Consider the following 23,030-nt stretch of genomic DNA (forward strand, 5'->3'; position numbering starts at 1 on the left):
CATGATTGATTACAGCAGATAGGCCAGCACAGTTTGAGATGATGGTTCAAGCTCTATTTACTAAGATTTTGATTGCAATAACACTGTATTGCTGGGAGGCATGATGATATGGGTAGGTTCAGAATAAAAGGATAACGATCTGCTGGTTATCTAGACCAAAAGTCAAGGAAGGACAGACATTTTCTTTTTCAATGGCAAAACTTATCCTAGAGTGCTGGCTGTTAAGATGTGCTAAAAACATTTAACATATCTGAACCATATGGTCAAATGGAGAATACACTGTTTGGAAAGAAGTCAACACACACCACACTATGAGGAACAAACAGCCATGGCACCCACCTTAATAAGATGTAAGACCTTTTGCTGTGATGACTGCAATCCTATTGGGCATACATTCCACAAGCATATGATACTAATCAATGGGAATTTTGGACCATTCTTCCTGCAGGTATGAAATGAGGTCCTGGATTGTTGTGGGGCAGACATCCCTCAAACTCACCTGATGCTCCAGTTCATCTCACAGATGTTCAATAGGGTTGAGATCAGGGCTCTGTGGAGACCAGTAAATATGGTGACATTCATAACAAACACAGTTACAGCAGCCGCCTTAAGCCTTATGGCATGGTGCATTGTCTTGCTGAAAGAGACAATGGTCAGTTCCATAGAAACACCACAAAGTAGGAAGCATTCATTGTCCAGAATGTTCAGATCCCTTTTGGAGTTCAATGTTTGTGGCACCACAAATAGAGGTCTGAGGCCAAACCAGGACGAACACCACCACGCATGTCCATCTGCTTGGTAGAGGATGTAGCATGATTTGTTGATTCATAATACAGCTTTCGAAGCTTCCATGTCTAATTGTACATGCTCTTTGCATTAAAGACGATACTGCATGTTGGTTTGGATAATGTGGGAGGCTTGCATATTGCAGTCCTACCATGGAAACCCATGTCACGAGGCTCGGTTCTGAGTGTTTTTGTGCAGATTTGTGTTCCAGTCGATGCAACGGAACTCTGCATTCAACATATTGGCAGACAAATGGCAGTTTTTACATATTATCCTTCATAGCACCTTACAGTCACATTCTGTGAGTTTGGCAGATCCACTGCAAGTAGCACTTGCAGTTGACTCTCTGCACTTCCATCTCAGTATCGTATCACTAATTGGTGACCTGGGGCCCAATTTGTCAAATGGATAGACCTGTAACATGGCATCCTATCACAATGCCTCTTTCACACTCTTTTAGTTCCCTTCTCACAGATATTTCATACCATCCAGGCTAGTGATCTTGCATTACAACACAACAGGGTTTATTAGGTTTATTAAATTAACACAGAACCAGACTAATTCCATACAACAGTAATCTACAATGAAGATACTGGTGCTTGCTTGCGATTCCCAGATGAATTGGCAAAGTGATATTAAGAGGTAAAGCAGCTAGTTATTTGCAATTACTTTGTCTCTATTAAACTCGCGATCTGTGAGAATGTAGCTCACTTAAATAACATCACTACATTAAGTACTAAATTTACTACTAAATTTAGAGTACGCAGGACTAAAACATTGCTTATATCATGCAAAAATAAGCTTAGGGCTTATTTAGGATATCCAGAGGTTTACAATATATGATTTAAAAAAAAAATGAAACAGAAAAGATAAAAATAGCAGTCTTTTTAACCAATATAATAAATCAAATATTTTACCTGAAATTTGATGACTAGTATTCTTGTAACAAGATGTAAGCGGAGAATAAAATGCATCTTCATCATAATCATCATCATCAAAAAATCGATAATTGTCCAAGTATTCTTGTGATGAAGAATCCTGGTGGCTCATTCCTTCATCATCAGCAAAATCATCCTCTTCTTCACACTGACCATCCGATTCATCATCACTCTGAGAGAAGGAATCTCTATCATCACCCATAAAATCAGCAAGTTTGTAACCTATTGTAAATTAAAAAAAAAAAAGTCCAGATCTGCAAAAGAACAGATTATTTTTTCATTTCTACCATTTCTTAAAATGATTATAAAATGTAAAAATATTTGAATTCTCTTTAAATAAAAGTAACTTCAATTTCCTTATCTCTTTGTCAGGGTCCAAAATGCTGCCACATCTCACTTTCTTAGACCTCACCATATAAATTCCATTCCTCTCTATCACACAAATAAGTATGTAGTCCAACCACTGGTTAACCTACAGCTTGCAATGCAATTTTACTATTCAATGTTTTCTTAAGGCCCTTTATTTTTTCTGCAACTCTGATCACTTCCTTTTTTTTTTTTTTTGCAAAGTTATTTTTTAAACTGAGAGAAAAATCAATTTCACTATGTGCTCCATTTGTTTTCCTTTCCCACATAGACTGTAGAGCATCAGTGCTCAATTTTACTGTGCTTGGTGTTGCTCTGCATCAGATATGTAAAACAATGCATCATCGCTGAGGTTTCCTAGTACTACCTTGATCCTCTGCATTTTTATAATATATATATATATATAGAGAGAGAGAAAGATGTTTAATGTAATGAGATCCTCATTCTTTTTTTATTTTAAATTTTTTATGCTGACAAATAAAAGTATTTCAGTTGTGTGGTCAATATTTTGCTGCAGGAGCATAAAACATTTGTTCTACTGTGCAAGAAGGTTAATGATATAACATATGTTAGAAAGACATGCAGAATAAATATGTGCATCTTAAATGAGTAGTCCACACAACACCATTCCCATAAAGGACAATGTTTAATTTGTGAAAAGAATCAATGCATATTATAACACGATGTTAAAATTTAACATTGAACCAAAAATTTTTGGTTGGATGCACCTAGTAGGATATAATGATACACATCAGATCTACAAAACCATCAAATAACAGACAGAACTGTGTCTGATGACTGAAAATTAAATCACAAACTGACTGAACAGCAAATTTTTAGCAAAAATAATGGCTGGTCTGGGTTGTTCAGGAGAGGGAGTACTGTTTGACAGTTTGCTCTTCATCAGCTTACCTCATAAATCCTTATAATCAGAAAAATTAAATATCTTCTTTGAAAATCTCTCTTTCACTGGAATATAACTAGCAATATTATATACTTGAGAAGACATTCTTGTTTTCATTTATATTTTATTCTAGTGTATACAAATGCACTTGAAGTTTCCTCAAAATTAATTACATATGTAACAAGAGTAGTTAACTTTGCTACAAGTTATCATAGGTATCCCATGTTTTCAATAATTTAAGTCCATGTCAAACATAATCTGAAATGCTAAAGACAAATACAGAATACTTCATAGAGGAATTTCTAATAACACATTTTTTTTTAACAACAAAAACAATTAAATTGTATTTTCACTCTTCTTCAATTAAAGAACAACCTTCACTCCACTATTTGCATTTGTGGAGTGAAAGTAAACTACTGCCAATACACTCAGACAATGATACTTAAAGTTAGGCATTTATGAGAACTATTTTTTGTCTATGTAACAGAGAAACTTTCCCAGCTTTTGATTCAATCTCAGCATGCAAGAATTTGAACTTTAGCAATCCTGAGATTTAGGTTAAAATATGCAGACTTTTTTTATTTTTGTATATTAATGATCACATACGATAAAGATATAAAATGTAAAAGGATAAATGAAACAAACTAATTAAAGTGAAAATTAAAATTAGTTAAAAATTATACTTATGATAGAGAAAAAAAAGGGCAATAATATCAATGAAAAGGGACTACTACCAACGATGCTATTAATCTATCAAAGTTATTAGCAAATCTGATCATGTAATATCAATGGTCATTTCAACATTACCCAAGGGAAAGCTTTAAATTTGTATGAATTCCAAAAATTATTTAAGAGAACTGACGAGGAAAACATGATCTTACATAACAGAAGTGGGAGTGGTTTGCTACACTTCATACTATCCAGATTTGAAATAACAATGTTCGGGAGAAGGAAAAATTATTGTACAGTTACTAAACAAAGGATACTTATCTGAATTAGTATTTACGAAGGATTTAACTGATAAGTTATATTTAATTATCAATATGTTTAGATCTTTTAAAAATTAAGTGTAAAACTTTGTCATAATTAAAAAAAAGAGGGGGGGGGAGGCATTTAGTACATTTTTTTCACAAGACATTCATTATTTAAATAAAGAAACAGAAAGGAAATCAATGGTTATGAAATATTGCTCCATTGAAAACTACAGAGAATTTAACTACAGTTTTAAATCCACAAGAAGTAACAGTTACAGTTAATCTTTTCTCTTGCGCAACACTCTTAAATTACAGGATGAATATGTTCAGCTTGAAATCAGATTTTCAGTTGAAAAACAAACATCACGACTCCTCTTTGCTTGATTTTTACAAGCTATTGGATATTTAAAATGCAAATTCACAAAGAATGAATCATTAAAAATCAACATCATTCGTACATGCATGAATCAGCATTTCCCTCATGAAATTCAAGAATTTCTAGTTTCCTGGGGTCGAAAATTAAAACTTTGACAAATGTAATTGAAAAACAAAAAGAAAAGTAAAACAGATGGTAGTGCTGGTAGGTACTAATAATTTAAATAGTGGCAACTATAGTATGAGAGAGAAGATATGAAAGGTTTGTTGGAAGAAGAAAGAAAGAAAGAAATATGAGAGAATAAAAATTGTAGGATTGCTACCCAGATCTGACAGTATCAAGTTAAGAAAGGGGGGGGGGGGGGGTGATGATAGCAAATGATTTCATGCACAGGCTGTGTAGAAGAAATAGATGCGAGTTTTTAAATGTGTGGAGCGAGTTTGATAGCAGAAAAAACTTGTATAAGAGGGATGGACTGCACTTGAATTCATCTGGCATCAGGAGACTAGAAAAATTACTTCTTGGTATAATAAATTTAGTTTAATCCTTTATCCAAGTGTGAGCAAACAAAGTTTGCGCCTGAAAGTATCTTCAGGACTGGGGTAAGGTGGCACAACACCAGGGCACTCCTTGCAAAGGTGGAGCAAGCTACCAACACTCCTATCTCAGTATCTCCCATAATGCAAAACACATTTCCTTGCAGATATGTCTAATGTTATGCATTAAGGGAAGGGCCACAACCCAGACTAGTTTCGACCTTTATTGAGGTCTCTTCAGTGTGGGCCAGTCCCAAGTGGAGATACCAGGCAGAAGCATTAGTAGGTCATCTCTACCTATAGGAGTTGCCAAATGGTGTGCCACCCTTTTTTAATAAATTACTCTGGATTTAGAGAAAGATGTTGAAAGTTTATTTTTCACTTGGTTAGAGTATAATAAATTTAGTTTAATCCTGTTGGTAGCTTGCTCCACCTTTGCAAGGAGTGCCCTGGTGTTGTACCACCTTACCCCAGTCCTGAAGATACTTTCAGGTGCAAACTTTGTTTGCTCACACTTGGATAAAGGATTAAACTAAATTTATTATACTCTAACCAAGTGAAAAATAAACTTTCTACTTCTTGGTATGAGACCTAATGCAGAGTCAGGGAAACTAGATCATCAAGGGAGGAATGAGAAAAATGCATGTGAAAGTTCAGCTATGGTATGCAAATGTGATAAAGATATGAATCTTCAAAGATGCTACTAATTATATTTTGGATTTTATCCTTTATCCAAGTGTTAGCAAACAAAGTTTCCACCTGAAGTACTTTCAGGACTGGGGCAACTCATGGTAAAGGTGGTATAAGTTCTCATCACTTGCCTTTGTATCTCCCATAATGCAAAGCACATCTCCATGCGGACATGTATAATGCTCTGTATTAAGGGAAGGGCCACTACCCAGACCGGTTTCAACCTTTATTGAAGTCTCAACAGTGGGAGCCAGACCCAGTACCACCACCTCTGGGTCTGGCTCCCACTAATGAGATTTCAATAAAGGTTGAAACCTTTATTGAAATCTCAATAAAGAAGGTGAAACCTTTATTGAAAACCGGTCTGGGTAGTGGCCCTTTCCTTAATGCATAGTGTTATAGTTATACACGTCTGCAAGGAGATATGCTTTGCATTATGGGAGATACTAAGGCAAGTGTCCGCGCGGTTAGCCTAGTGGCTTTGCGCTTCGCAACCATATGCCTGGGAAAGGAGTGGCCTAGGTTCTATTCCCGTCGGAGACGTGAGGAGCTGAAGGATCTTCCTCAGCCATAGCCAAGTTAGCCGGTCTTGGGCGTGGACAGTAGGGTTTTTCCGCCAGTTTATCTGGTGTTTTTCATCCCGCAAGCAGACAAACCGGCCCTGTGAACACACAGCGATACAGCCAAGAATACCTTGAGGCATAGGAGTGACCATTCTATCCTCGAATTTCGGTTACGAAATCCAAGCATGCTTGGAAGGTTGTGGGCCTTAAAGGCCTATTAAAGCCATTGGGATAGATAGATAGACTAAGGAAAGTGATGAGAACTGTACCACCTTTATCATGAGTTGCCCCAGTCCTGAAAGTACTTTAGGTGCAAACTTTGTTTGCTAACACTTGGATAAAGGATAAAACCCAATATATAATTAGTAGTATAGCCAAGTGGAAAAACTTCCAGAAACATAGGCTTCACACATGGTTATGTATGTGGCGAAGGGATGGAAAAATATGCTTTGGGTTTGGACCTTTTGAGTATGTCTGGGGAGGGAAAAGAGAAAGTTCTAGAACAAGACCAAATAGACTGCATATCTAATTATAAGAATAGGTATGACGATAATTCATTATGTCTACACACAAATGTCAGGAGCAACAGAAACAAAGGGGTTGAATTTGTTGCTTTATTGAATATGATATGGCCTAAGAGTGTTGGTATTAGTGAAACCTGCCTATCAAAATCACATATGATAAATGGGATTGAATGTAATGGGTATACCATTTTTAGGAATGACAGAAGAGGGGGAGAAGGAGGAGTACTAGTACTACCAATAACAAAGTCCCATGTAGCAGCGAGTCTATCTGGTGGAAAGTGGAGGCTAACAGAATGAAATATATGGTGGGGTGTTGCTACAGACCTGGCGGCTCAGATGAAAGGGACAAAGAAATGCATCGCATTTAGCCTTATGTGTACCAAACGAGTGATCATTATGGGTGACTTTAATTTTCTAAACATTGATTGGGTAGACGAGAAATCTTATAAGAAAAAAGAGGTGACTTTAATTTTCTAAACATTGATTGGGTAGATGAGAAATCTCATGATAAAAAAGAAGAGAAATTTATCGAATTGTTGCGAGACAACTTTCTCAAGCAGTATGAAAGAAGAAACTTGAGGTCAAAGAGTGTTAGATTTGCTCATACCATCACATGGGGTCTCCATTAAGAATATGGCTATTTTACCACCAGTTGGTGACAGTGATCATGCTGTGCTTTCTTGGGAAGTATCTAATTGTATTGATGCTCCGATTAGAACAGGTTACATGCTGAACTACAAAGCTGGAAATTATAATCAACTTAGAAGAATACCATCTTTAGTGCTTTGGTATCAGTTACTGAATGGGAAAATGTCAGCAATGCATGGGAATCTTTGAAAAAGCGCTTAAAATGAGATGATATCTGAATGTATCCTTAGTGTTCAAAGAATAAACAGATTGGGAGTGAAATGGACGTGCAACCTTATTAAGCAAGACATCTGGATTCCAAGTGATAAAGAGGCTGTGGAAAGGGTGCAAAGAAGAGTTATAAAGATTATATCTGGATTACGGAATTTAGATTATGAGGACAGATTGCAAGTTTGTAAATTACAGACTCTGATTAACAGGAGAAAGAGGGGTGATATGATAAAAGTCTATAAACTTTTGAATGGGTATTATAGGATGGTGTCTGATGAAATTTTTCGTAACATGGATGGTGGGGAGAGAACACAGGAGCATCCATGGAAGTTAAGTTTTTTCACAGTCAAGAAAGGGATAAGACCTAGGTTTTTCTCTCACAGAGCAGTGAGTGAGTGGAACAGTTTGCCTTTAGGGGTAGTGAGTGCATCTAGTGAATAAATTTAAGGGAAGGTATGACAACTGGTTTGGATGATTTATAACCTCTCTCAATGAGTCCTTGACTCCCTGGATGTCTCAGATAATAATAATAATACATCGCCATTAGATATCAACTAAATGCATGTTTGGGAAGTCTCACTTACATGCTCTTGATATCTCTAGGCATTTGATTGAGTTTGGCACAAAGACTTAATTAGTAAGCTCTCATGGTCTGTCTTCTGACTTCTGCAACTGGGTTGCCAGATTTTAGTCTGATAGAACATTACACATAATAGCAGATGAATCTTTATTCATAACTATTCAGGTAATGCTAGTGTTCAGCAAAGCTCTGTTCTTTCACCTACTGTTCTTTCCAAATTAAAGATATTCTCCAGTTAACTACAAATCAATACACAATTTGTTGATGACAGTTCACTGCACTCACTTTCTCATTTGATGACCTTTGCACTACACAGATCACCAAAATTTCCATAATATCAACTTCTACAATCCTAAAGTCTAATCTCCAAACCATTTTTCAATGGGAATGATAAATAACCTTGTGAATTTCAATGTTAGTAAACTCAATGCTGTTTTATTTCTTGAAAAAAAGAAACCTTTTCTTTCAGTCTTACTTTTGACCAGAGTTTCTATCCAGGGAATTCCAAGGAATTTTTCTAATCGTTCTTGTCTAGTCACAGGAAAAGCAGATCAAGACTTGAGACCTTTCATAAATTTAAATTTACAAATCTGAAAAAAACATCTAATTCATTACAATTTTTATTTTAGCAAAAGGAGTATTATATCATACAGATTGCTGATGATGATTAAATTTTTATCACAAATTAATGAAACTAATGACTGCAATGAATACAATGCTATTGTTATTTTTATATATTGATCTGTTTCTCTTAATTATAATACAATTAATATTATTATATGACTATAAATCAAGTGCAATGAAACAACTACAAATAATATACATTTTTATTACAATTAGCCACTTTGAATCAGCTTGTTCTTTGAATGACCCCTGTTATGTGATTCATTAGTTTAATGAAAACAAAAGTTGCTACCAAAAGGGTGCAGACTTTCATGCTATAATGTGCAATGAAGTTATTATTTTTCATTTTTATTTTTAAATTTAGATCACATATGATAACTTCATAAGTTAAAAATTATAGACGATTATATAATTTGAATTTTTCTTCATTTTACAATTTCTTCACTTTAGCTTCAAAAAGAAAATAAATCATATGAAGGTCAGAAACATTAAGAAATGCAAAAATGAGAAAGCAGCTCAGAAAGGAAAAGCAAATCAGAAACTGAAATTATTGTTCAAAGCAGATTTCATGTAAGATAGAATCCCAATGAAATGATAATCACATTTTAAAAAGGTGTGGGGAACAAATGGAACCTTCGAGTATCTCTAAAGAAGAAGAAAAAAATTAAGGATGATCAGACTTTATTTTTTCTTCTGTAAAACAGGAAAATATGAGAGGTTATATCTAAATTGGCCACTGAAGATGGGATATTAATTTAAACAACTGCTAACAGTTCCTTTACTTTTGAATTAATTTCAAAGCAGAATTATGTATTACCAAAGAACCATTCATATATTTTAAAGCTAATTTTGTTGATGATAGAACACCATTCCTCTTTCTTATTTGATGACTTTTGAACTTCTTCAACTTCTACAACCAAAATTTTCAGAACATCAACTTCTACAATCCTAAACTGGATATCCCAACCATTTTTCAATGGGGATGGATGATAAATAAACTTGTTAATTAAACATAACAAGTAATAATAAATATCAAAACTTAAAGCATATCAGGATCAGATCATATTCATATTACTTTGGATGAGTGGACTAATATAGTATATAAGATGTTTCTGTATTATGGTTCATTCCGATGATGCAAACCTATTTTAATTCAGGATTAGTTTGTATACCCAAAAAATATTCATAAACTGACATTCAGAATATTGTGAACTTACAAATGCAAGAATTTGGAATCATTCTGAAAAATACATTGTGGTTACAATGACAGATGAAGTGAGATAGCAGAAATTTTCAACATAAAAATGAAGTTGAAAATGTATTCTGCCTAATTAATCATACCATTTGTTTAGCAGTTGTTGGCACACTTTATAAAAAATTGGGGGCAAGTGATGTCCTCGTTGCTCCCTGGGACCTTCCATTGGATATATTCACAGAGGTCCATTAGCCGATGCTAATGGACCTCTGTGAAGATGACTGGATCAGCAAATCGTGGATCTGGTTGACTGGTTTATAGGTAGTGGAAAGTTGGTAATTCTTCATAATTTTTGACAGACACTGCGAGATGATTCCGTTTATATATGGTATGGAGTTATACAGGTTTATTCTTGTCTGAGTTAGTGTGTAGGAAAGTGATTGATGATTTTTTTAGTTGTTTTTGGATTGTATCTATTTAATAAGGCTGTATCTTTTATAATTCCCAATTCCAAAAATATGGCTACGATATGTTGATGACATCTTTGCAGTTTGGAATCACTCTGAACAAGAACTATACTGATTTCTAGATAATATCGACAACCATCATTCTCACATCAAATTCACATTAGAAAAGAAATCCAGTGACGAAACGAGGGTATGAAGCACCTGTGGCAAGTGTCTAACTCCCCCACCCCAAAAAAACCAAAAATGACAAAAATGTTATGCATTTTGCACCCCAAACTAGGTTGTGCCCGTGGCGGGCGCCTCTTTTGCCATGCCCTCGTTACGACACTGAAGGAATCATCACAAGGTATCTCCTTTCTCGATATACACATCCAATGAAAACAAGATAGTTCCATTTCCACTTCTGTGTATCATAAACCAACTTTTTCAGGTCGTTACATCCACAATTCATTGGCTCACCATCCATCTTAAAAATATGGCATCATAAAATCTTTGGTATCCAGAATACACAAATTTTGTTCTTCTGAAGAATCTTTAAAACAAGAATTGGCAATTATAAAAGATACAGCCTTATTAAATGGATATAATCCAAAAACAACTAAAAAAATCATCAGCCACTTCCCTACACACGCCAATCCAGATAAGAATAAGCCCGTAGGACTCCGATACCACATATCAAAGGCATCTCGGAATATATGTCAAAAATTATGAAGAAACTCACCATTACCTATAAATCAATCAACCAGATCCAAATTTGCTACCTTCTCCAAAAGACAAACTCTCACCTATGATGTTACCTGACATATACGAAGTTCCATGTTCTTGTAAGATGTCTTACTACGAACAAACAGGAAGATCTATAATTAAACGCATCTCTGAACATCAAGACCACATCCATCTTACCAAACTGTACAAATCTGGCCTCGCACAACATGGAGTTGAAAACCCTAACCATAGGATCCAGTGGAAAAACACCAAGCTTCTACATAGATCATTATATAAACATGAGTGTTTATACAAAGAAAGTGCTGAAGCCTTAGATCACAGACCCAATCTGAACCGTAATGACTGTTTCACTATTCCAAAAGTCTGGGAAATTATTATCCTCAATTGTATAAAAAATTATCAGAATAATTTTTTATACAAATATCTGTATGCATAGAGGAATTCCAATATAAGCATGCACACTAACTATTCCTTTGAATGTAATTTCTAGTATTGTTTGTAATAAGTGTACTGATGATGTCTTAAGATACTTAAGATGAAATATTTACATATTATTAAAATTTAATTAATGTGGTATACATGTGAATTTTTAGTTATGAATACTCCACAGGTTTCACTATATAATAGAGCTATAAAATGCATCCCCAAGACGTTTGGTCAATGTGAGAAATCAGACCACATCCCCTCAATTTATGCCACAGAGAAAAAAAGATGACCTGCACTGTCTCAGGACCAACATGGATTAAAACTGAACTTGACAAATCTTCCAGAAATGATAGTGTTGAATCAAATCCTTTTGGAAGGCCTTCACTGGATGCAAAAAACTGGGAAAATCACCAACTTATATATTTCAACTCTAAATGCTAGAACACTTAAATCTGAGGAAAGATTGCTAGAAAACTGGAAGAAGCTCTTAAATTTATAAAATGGGATATAATTCAGAAGTCAGGTACTATCTGAACAGATTCTTGAAAGAAACTTTGGCATGATATTTTACCATAAAGGCGAAATCATCGGTCTTCATGGTGTGGGATTCATAATAAAAAATAAATGGAAACAACATATAGTAGAATTCAAAGGATACTCAGAAAGAATTGCAAGTCTGAAAATAAAACTCATATACTAAGAGATCTCGATCATTCAGGTATATGTCCTTACCTCAAGCCATAGTTTGGAAGAGATAGAAGAGTTATATAATCATCTATCAAGAAAAATTTTCCAAAGAGAAAACACAAGAATTAATAGTAATGGAAAACTTCACTTCCAGAAAGGATTAAAGACATCACAATAGGCCAAAGTGCTGGGACCATATAGTTATGGCTTTAGAAATGTACAAGGAGAACTATTATTTAACTTAGCAACAAGTCATAATTTAACAATAATGAATTCAGTATTCAAAAAGAGGTTTAACAGATGGTGGACTCATATTCTCCTGATGGAAATAGCAAGAGAGAGATCGATGTCATCTCATTATCAAAACAGAACAACAGGATTAAATGTATCAAACCAAACAAGCCAAATGTTAATGTACTAGACCAGGGATTCTCAATCTGTTTGTGATCACAGGCACATTCGAGATTGGGAAGAATGTGGCAGGCACCAACTTGGTTGTGGTTGCAGGCGCATTCAAGATTGGGAAGAAAGTGGCAGGTACCAATATTTTTTTTTCTATCAAAATTTATACTTGCTTATCATATCAAATGATAACAATTAACAAATTAATTAACTATGAAAGTAGGATAAACACATGTAACATTTATTATATGACTAAATAAAACCATAGCACAATAGGCAAAAACATTTCTCTTTACTCTGGATAAAACAATAGTCTTCTTCCTAATCACTGTTGAATTTATAGGTTTGTTATTTTTTATTTGGAATACTCATTTTGGGGCAAAATTTTTAAACATGAGAAAACTTGATGGTTGAAGCGTGTCGACGACACTGGCAAAGTGGCGACACATCCCTCAAGCACACAGTTGGCAGTACACTAAATACATAAAACATATGCATAAAACTGGCACTAAAAGACAGAGGAATTATAAAACATTCATAATATAAAATAAATGTTATATTACGAACCGCCATTTTTTATGATTTCAATAAATATTATTACTAAGAGAAGACTTAGATTTTCCAGTTTTTAATTTTATTTTTTCCTTATTTTAAAATTGACAGCAGACACATGCAAATAGCTCTGCAGATGCAAATACACCTATGGCCATACGGTTGAGAACTGCTATAATAGAAAGTCAAAAGAAAAACACACAGAAAATTTGACAAAAGTGATTGCTTCTCAAAATCTGGCACAGTCAGAAACTGATGTTCAAGATCTTTGCAACTCTATTGAAACTATTAAGTCTTCCATTGATTACATTCATCGAGAAATAAGATTAAAATTGCGGAATTTGACAAATTTGTCAAGAGAAATCCAAAATTATCCGAAAAAATTCAATACAAGTGAAATATCCAAGGCAATAGAAAATAGAACCTCACTAAAATAGCTAAAAATGGCCTTTATTAAGGCAAAAAAAAAATGAATTCCCTGTCTTTTAGATAAAAATGGAAACATAACAAACAATAGAAAAGAAATTCGAGGCATTGCCAATGATTTTTACAAAAACCTTTATACAAGCCATATAACTTGATCAAATTCAACACAACCAACAGGCATCTGGAAAATGTCAACATTCCACTCATAACAGAAAAAGTGTCCATGGCCAGATGAAGTGCCTGAAAAATATTGACAAACCATGAACATATTCCCATAGATGCTGAAAATACTATAATAGAATATGTAGAGAACTACAAATACTCAGGACAAATAATTTCCATGTCAAATCGCTTTAACCTTAAAATCCTGTGCACAATCAACAATGCTGGGAAGAGCTACTGGAGAATGAAGCATTCAATGAAAGGGGACCTCCCTATTTGAAAAAAAAAAAAAAAAATATATTAGATATGATCGTCTAACTTTGACTTATAGTTCCCAGAGTTGGGCACTAACAACTACACACACACACAAAAAAAAAATCTCAAAGTTTGCCAAAGAACAATGGACAGGAGTTTACTGAGTATCCAGATTAGACAGAATAATGAACAAGGACTTAAGAGACCTAACAAAAATAAAATATGTCAATCGGAGGGCTAGGAAATAAAAATAAAAATGGGCAGGCCACTTGGCAAGATATCGAGATGATTGATGGTCAAAGAGGGCAACAGAGTGGCTGCCAAGAGAAGGAGTCAGAAAACCTGGAAGACAGAGAAAAAGATTGAGAGATGACATTGAAAAATGGCACAGTGTCACATGGACAAGACAAGACTAGCCCAGGATAGGAGAGAGTGGGAGGCCTTTGTCCTGCAGTGGGACATCTAGGCTAACAACAACGACATAAAAATTTATAATTATTATTTTTAAAAAATAGTTTTCATGAGTGAAAATGCACAGACCTGTGAATTCCTGGGACTTAAAAAAACAATGTCTTGAATCCAGGGAACAGTAAAATGACTAAGACACCTTACTTTTGACTTAAACCCTTTACACAAGATGAGATTTCTCTTCTTGGGATTAATCTAACTTCCAATCTCTCACTTTCTCTTGTCATACACTTACAAATATCCTCCTCGGCATTCAGAAATTTACATTATTTTACTCTAGGCATCAGTTTATCTCTAAACAGTTTACGAAACATTGAATATAGTTCTCATATTCAGGGTGGTTCTCTTAAGAGATTCCTAAAAATACTTGACAGTACAGAACAGAGCAATTAGATTGGCCAATAACCCATCCCTCACCACTTCACTTAACTTTCACAAACATTGTTTCTGCTCTTTGCATTTTCTACAAATATTTGGTGACTCTTCAGCAAAAATGGCATCAATAATTCTTCCACTCTCTTCTGAGTCTATTAAAAACATATGCAACAGCTAACTAACACTCCTTTACAGTTTTCGACCCCAAACTCAGTGAACAAAGGTTTCTTCCTTTTCTGTTAGTACTCTCTTAGGGAACAGTCTTCCTTCTTGTGTATTTGCTAAAGAATAACAATCAACAGGTCTTCAAATTCAAAATTAATAAGTTTCTTTTTCCTCTTCAACTTTTTGTTCATCCACAGTGGTAACATACTATACGTTAAATAATATCTTGTATATGAGATTACCATAAGATGGTTCTGAAAGTCAGAAACATTCAAAAAATTGAATGTGTCTATGACTTCCTTGAGTTTTTTCAATACTATTTTAAGTGAGTAAAATAAATGAGTAATTCAAAATAATTTCAGTTTATGTCCTTTTTCACATTAAAATCTGTATAGGTGTATACTAAACACACACACACACACACACACACACACACACACACACACACACACACACACACACACACACACACACACACACAGCTGTCTGATTATTTCCAAATTAAAGTGAATTTGACCCATGATGCGCACCTTTGGTATATACACACTAGACAAATTATTTTAGTCTCAGCTAACTCCAACAACTCAGCTAACTTCTACAAAGAAGTTAGCTGAGTTGTTGGAGTCATCAAATGATATAGAAGAATTCATCTGATTAGGGATACTGCCACTGAAGGACTAGAATATTTTATCAGTTATAAAAATATTACTAATTTTAGCTCATTAGAAAAACATTTATATTAGGTACTGTTCCCAAGTGATGCAAAGTCATGCAAACAAACAATCAACTGCTTGTTTTGCAATACTTTAAATCATTACCAAATACCATATTTACTTGAATATAACTCATCTTCGCATATATCTTGCACCCCTGATTTTACTTTACGAAAAAAAAATTTTAAAGTTTCACATATAGTTTGCACATGAAAAAGTTTAAAACTTTAAGAAATAGATAGCGAATGTTGTTATAGCAATTTTAGATATTTTGGAATTCATTTGAAGAGAATCAGCATTTCAACTCAACAATCGTTGGTTTGCCTTTTTTGTTGAGTCACACAATCTTTTGTTAATACTACACCATCATATGCAGAGAAATGGAAGGAACTAGTATCTCAGTTGAACTGTTGTGCAACTGGATTTTGAGATCCTGGGACATGATTTCACCAGAAATAATTAATTTAATTGCGGAAGCACTGTCGCCAAAAAAAAAGCAAGTATATCGCGTGATGAAGGTTATCAGCTGATCGTGCAAATAAAGTTGATAATTAAAATTTAAATACATTCATCTTATAAATAATGTGAGCAATTATAAATTATAATGAATACTGAGGATTTAATTACAAACACCAATTTTTTTTTTCGTTTCCAAAAATCCCTGCATATATCATGCACGACGATTTTTTAACTTTAATCTTATCTCATCTTCCTATTTCACTCTTTTACCTTGCAGTGTTGAGGGTTTATTAATCATCGGACCTCAAACCATTCGCAGGATAAGGTGGTCACGCCCCCTACGGCCTGGTGTATCCTATGTCCGTAGTGTTGAGTTCTCAAGGCCAGTTTGTCTGCTTTGCAGGATGAAAAACCAGGATAAACTGGGGAAAAAACCCTACTGTCCAAGCCCAAACCTGCTAACTTGGCTATGGCTGAAGAAGATCTTTCAGCTCCTCACGTCACTGACCGGAATCGAACCAAGGACACTCCTTCCCCAGGCATATGGTTGCAAAGCGCACAGCCAGTAGGCTAACCGTGTGGACTTTAAGTTGGGGGGAAAAAAGTGCAAGCTATATTCGAGTAAATATGGTAGCTTCAGTGCATGCAGCATGCAATAATCCATCTCAGTCAATTTCCATGAAGTGTTCTGAATACTAGAATAGTTACTCTTCTTAAAGTTATGGTTAGTTGGAATGAATAAAGATACTTTGTGACCTAGAGTGAAAGGAGTGGTAATGGTGACAGCAGCGGAATGGAAGGGATTTTAACAAAGTTACAGTATAAAAAGATAACAAATTAAGGATTAACTTGTATTAGGTGGAAATGATATCAACAAGTGAGGGTAATGAAAATATCGATAAATGTTAAGACTACAGTTGCTCAGCAGTAAATGATGTTACCTTCCATAGTACACTATGAAACAAAAAAAACCATGTCAGGTTTAAGTAAAAGAGACAAGGTTAGACCCACTACAACTTTTGTCTCTTGGAAACATTACAGGGAAGAAGAGAAAGAACCTGGGAAATGTATGGCAGATACTATGAAAATAGCATAAGAAGAAGATACCTTAAACCCTCCGGGGAGGGTATCTCATTATCCTTCATGTCTGAAAACCAAGAATCTTCTCTTAAGGCTTGCAACTTGGAATGTAAGGATATAATGTGAAGGTAGGGAGTTAGATAACTTTATACAAGAACTTGAAGCAACGAAAATTTACATTGCTGGTATAAGTGAAGTGAAATGGACTAATAGTGGAAAAATAAACAGAAAGAGTCATTCAATTATATACTGATGCAGAGACAGTCATAGGAATGGAGTAGCATTTGTATACTAAAAAATAAGATTGCCAATCCTTACTTGGATTTTGGCCCATAAGTGACAGAGCAATTGCATTGTAAATTGCAGCTCAATCTTTTAATATTTTTATCATCCAAATATATGTACCTACTTTTGATGAACACTTCTATGAAGACATTCAAAATGCACTTAACAACACAAAATCAGATGGCATAAATATCGTTATGGGAGATGTAAAAGTTAAAGTAGGCTCATAAAAGATCTCTTCTTGCATGGAACATAGAAATCCAAGAGAAAAAATATTAATACAGTTCTGTGAAGAAAATGATCTGGTAATAACAAATACTTTGTTAAAATTCTGGTTGAATCACAAGATACTAAAAATGATGGAAGAAAGAAAGAAACAAAAACCGTCCTGAATACACGAAAAAACAAGGAGATCGGGAAAGAATGTAGGATTGCAAAAGATTATGGCTCAACAACAAATGCAAGGAAATTGAGCTTTTGGACAAAAAACACAAAACCAGAGAACTCCATGAAAAAATTAGGGAGCTAACTAGCTAATCTTAGGGTAGTGTCTCACTGCACTGAAGATGCCACTCGAAACATCCTAATGGAGAAAGACAAAATAAGGGATAGATGGGCACAGTATTCAAAGGAACTCTTCAATCATGATAAAATAGATAATCCATTGCAAGAAAATTTGGAGGGGCCTACTATTCTTACCTGGGAAGTAACAGATGCCATTAGGAAACTGAAACTAGGAAAAGCTCCAGGAATGGATGGAATTATGGCAGAATATCTAAAGGCTTTAGATGATAAGGCTATAAGATCACTGATTGACATATGTAACAAAATACACGAAACTGGACACCTGGCAAAAGATTTTAAGCACTCAACGTTCCTACCAATACCTACAAAATCGAAGACAATCAAATGTGAAGAGTACAGAACAATCAGTCTTATCAGTTAGATAGCAAATGTTATGTTATATATAATCCTAGAAATAAATAAACATAAAATCAAATTGGAAATTAATGAAACACAATCTGGTTTTCAGGAAAATAACAGAACCAGAGAAGGACTCTTCAACATTAGAACTATTATAGAAAGATATCTGGAGAAGCAGAAAGAAATCTACTTATGTTTTACTGACTACACAATAAAGCATAAGTAAAACATAAACTGACACTATAGAACATGAACAGCTAATTGAATGTATCAAAAAATTAGGAGTAGATAGTAAAGATACCAGATTACTGACAAATCTATATTGGGAGCAAACTGCCTCAATAAAAATATTGGGAGAAACTCCGTAGGAATTCCCAGTAAAGAAGTGTCTCAGACAAGGCTGAGTTCTTTCTCCTATATTGTCCAACCTCTATACTGAAAATGTCTTTCAGCAATTAGCAGAATTCAAAGGAGCCAGCATAAGATGCAGAAATATAAACAACTTAAGATATGCAGACGATAGGGTAATGCTGGCTGAAAATAAAAAAAAAAGGTCTTCAAAACCTACTAGAAGAGACACTGAGCTAAGCGAAAAATATGGACGTAAGAATTAAACTGTTCAAATGCTGTGTATGGTCGACACTGCTATATGGAGCAGTGTCAACCTGGACAATATCAAAATATTGTGAAAATAAACTGAAAGGCTTTGAAATGTGCATCCTCAGAAGAATCTTTAGAGTCCCATGAACTGCAAAAAAAAAACTAATTCAGAGATATTAGAGATGGCTGGAGAAGATAGGACTCTGTTGTAAACTATTATGAAAAGGAAACCCACCTACCCTGCTCACATACTGAGGCATGAATCCCTATAAAAACACTTTTAGAAGGAATGATACAAGGAAAAAGAAGAAAAGGAAGACAAAGAAAACAGATTGGATGGGAAATATTAAGGAATGGACCTTTTTGAATTATGAAGAATGTAGAGAGAAGCACAAAACCATACATGGTGGAAGCCCATGCTAGTCAACCTCCTGAAAGGAGATGGCACCTGACAAGACAAGAGAAATGATGTTTAGCTGAAGATTGTTGGAAACTAATTTATCAACCTGGCCAATGTAGTTAAGATACACTTTACAATCAGAAGGAATAAATGTATAATTTGTATTCAAAACCTAAAAATTGTGGGTTGTCAACATAAACATATGCGCTATATGGATTCTTATATTCTGATATCTTATATTTGGTAGAGAAGTGTTTTTTTTTTTTTAATTAATATTCTTTTGTCCTTTACTTGTTTTGATAAGGCAGATCAAAAATTATCACACATGGTTAGATTATGTACACTTTGATGGCCGTAATGAGTGGGATAACGTTTTGTTTTCCCAGAAAAAAAAAATGGAATGATTTTGCAGCAACCATTTGATGCATTTTGAGGGGGGTACTAGTGTTGTCCTTAGTAGCAGATTACATACATGTGTTACTCAGCTAAGTCATTATTTTTAGTAGATATGAAATGCATGTACACAAATGCAAGTATCATCAGGAATAAGAGTGAAAAGTTTTTGATATTGGTAAGTTCGACTTGGCCAAAATTTATAGGCATCACTGAGACCAGGCTGTCTAAAAATGATATAGTTATAGGGATATTATGTAAAGGTTATTGTATTTTCATGGAGAATAGAAGGAACAGAACAGGGTATTTCTGATGATAGCTGCAGAATTACAACCAACAAAATTAGAAATTAAAGAGGATTTTCGATCTGAGGGAGATAGTTCATTTGAGACTGTCTGGTGTGAGACAGAGGCAAATAGGACAAAATACGTTGTTGGGTGCTGCTATAGACCAGGGGGTCCACAGGAAGAGGTAGATGCCATGTATCAGCAGATTAGCACAATGAGTGTAGGCTGAACAATTATAAGAAACAGATGGAGAATATACTCGGAAGGGCTTTTGAATGAGGAAAATGCGAGGACTCACAGAGAAGATGGGCAGCCTTATGAGGGGGATGGTGCAGAACATCAGTAGAGTGGAAGTGAAGGAGGCCATGAAGAGGATGAAGAATGAAAAATCAGTGGGCCCTGACAGGATCCCAGTGGAGGCATGGAGGGGCACTGGGGAAAGAGGGAATTGACCTGTTCGTGAAAGTTTGCCAACAGGAAAATATACCAGAGGAGTGGAGGGAAAGTACTCTTGTCCCCATTTACAAGGGTAAAGGGCACAAGGCTGTAGAAATTACAGAGGAATAAAGTTGATGTCCCACACAATGAAAATCCTAGAAAGGGTTCTTGATGGAAGATTGAGGAAGGAGGTGGAGATTGCAAAGGAGCAATTTGGCTTCATGCCTAGTTGATCAATGGCAGATGTTATCTTTGGGTTACAGCAGATGATGGAAAAGATGGAAAACTTGTTTCTCTTGAAACAACGAGAGAAACATCTGGTGTTTATTGATCTGGAGAAAGTATACGATAGTGTGCCAAGGCAAGAAGTCTGGAGAAATATGTCAGGTTGGTGCAGGAGATGTACAGAAATGTGAAGACAACAGTTCAGACCTGCCTGGGAGAGACAGAAAGTTTTCAAGTGACAGTTGGCTTGCATCAAGGGGTCAGGTCTATTTCTGTTTAATATTGCGAGGAAGGAGATGAGAGAAGACATGCCTTGGACAATGTTGTATGCAGAATCAAGAGAAGAAGTGGCAGTTAAACTGGAAAGATGGAGGAAAGTCCTGGAAGAGAGAGGTATGAGACTGAACAGAAGTAAGACAAAGTATATGTGTTGAAAAGTGGATGGCAGCCAGGAGACAGATCTGGAGCTGGAAGGAAATATCAGGAAGGTTAGGGACTTTAGACACTTAGGTTCAACAGTGAACGAGGATGGTGAGACTGAAAAGGACGTGGGATGCAGGATACAAGCTGGATGGAGGAACTGGAGAGAGATAGATGGAGTGCTATGTGATAGAAGGGTGCAGATCAATCTAAAGGGCAAAATCTACAGGACAGTAGTGAGACCAGCTATAACGTATGCTATGAAAACTATGGTCCTGAGGTAAAATAGCATCAGCAGGATGGAGGTAGCAGAGATGATAATGCTTAAGTGGATGTGTGGTGTGACCAGAAAGGATCATCTGAGAAATGACTATGGAAGGGAACAGAGAAAGAATGTTATGAACTTAGGAGACAAGGTTCAGATGGTTTGGTCATGTGATGAGGAGGGAGGATGAGTATGTGGGAAAAAAGTCATGCAGATGGATGTGCAATGGAAGAGGAAATGTGGGCTACCAAAGAAGAGATGGAGGGAGCTGGTGGAAGAGGACTTGATTAGGAAGAACTTGAATGTGGTTACGGCACAAGACAGGAGGATATGGAGGAGACTCACTAAAAACAATGACCCTAATAAAGTTGGAAAGCTGCAGAAGAAGAAGTGTAGGCCGAACAATTATTAGGAGAGACTTTAACTATGGGGACATCGATTGAAGAAAACAAAGGGGTATGCAAGATAGATTTATACACTTGCTAAGGAACAATTACATGAAACAACAGGTTATAGAGGGGACAAGAGGTTTGAGGATGTTGAATCTGATAACAGCATCAGAAAATGTATCCATAACCAAGGTAGACAATCTGCCTCCAATTGGAGAGAGTGACCATGCGGTCTTGTTCTGGGAAGTTGCCAAACATGTGTAGTTCTCTGCCAAGAAGGAGTTTATATTCATCTATACCTTGAGAGGGTACAAGGAAAGAATGTCAGTAGTGCATGGCAAGTAGTCAGAGATTGCTTGAAAGTAGCAGTATCAGACTGCATACCCAAGATCAGGAGGATAAACCAAGTTAGAATTAAGTGGATGAGTAGGGATATAAAGCCAGAGCTACAAAAAAAGAAAACATTGCGGAGGAAATATAAAAAAAAATAATAATCAGCATACTCACAAGCAGTACAAAGTGCAAGCAAAAAGAGTGAATAGTATGGTAAGAAAGGCCAAATCAGAGTATGAGAGAGAATTGGTCAAACAAACCAAAGTAAACCCAAAAAAGTTTTTTTTTTTTTGTTATGTAGCCATTTTCCCTCTTACTTGCTACAAGGGGCATCCCTGGAAGTTACGAAAGGAAACTGTGGGCAAGAGGGTGAGGAGTGATTTCTTTGCATGGAGGGTGGTTGAACCATGGAATGCATTGTCTGATGGAGTGGTGAGAGCGAGAACGGTCAATGAGTTCAAGGAGTGGTATGATAGACTGTGTTTCTTAGGGGGGGGGACCTCCCCTCGATGAGTCTTGATAGACTTCGTGTTTCTTAGGAAGGACCTCCCACGATGAGTCTTTTGACTCCATGGAGCCTGAATGATGATGATGATAATAATAATAACAAAAAAACTTTTTTGAGGGTAGTTTTTTGAGGCTATGGTAGAATGACTTTAAACAATGCTCATGGTAGAAAGGTGATTGAACCAAAATAAATAGCTGAATTACTAAGTGATCATTTTGCAAAGATGTATCATCGAGGTAGATGAGCAGGAGGTGTTCAGTATATTAAAAAATATGAATGTGAACAC

At 35.5% G+C, this 23,030-nt stretch overlaps 1 protein-coding gene across 2 annotated transcripts in view; it reads right to left on the reverse strand.

Annotated features, from left to right (window-relative positions):
* The window catches only part of LOC150101178 (uncharacterized), a 322,911-nt gene that overhangs the window by 165,729 nt on the left and 134,152 nt on the right, over positions 1 to 23,030 (reverse strand). For both annotated transcript variants that reach the window (XM_090401128.1, XM_090401129.1), the window contains exon 8: positions 1,704 to 1,946. In XM_090401128.1, the coding sequence (XP_090257254.1) occupies positions 1,704 to 1,946 (243 nt within the window). The remainder of the gene's footprint in view (positions 1 to 1,703; positions 1,947 to 23,030) is intronic.

This window comes from Typopeltis vanoorti, chromosome 12 (genome assembly GCF_054136105.1).
Source record: "Typopeltis vanoorti isolate ZY-2024b chromosome 12, IOZ_Tvanoo_1.0, whole genome shotgun sequence".
Classification (NCBI taxonomy): domain Eukaryota; kingdom Metazoa; phylum Arthropoda; class Arachnida; order Uropygi; family Thelyphonidae; genus Typopeltis; species Typopeltis vanoorti.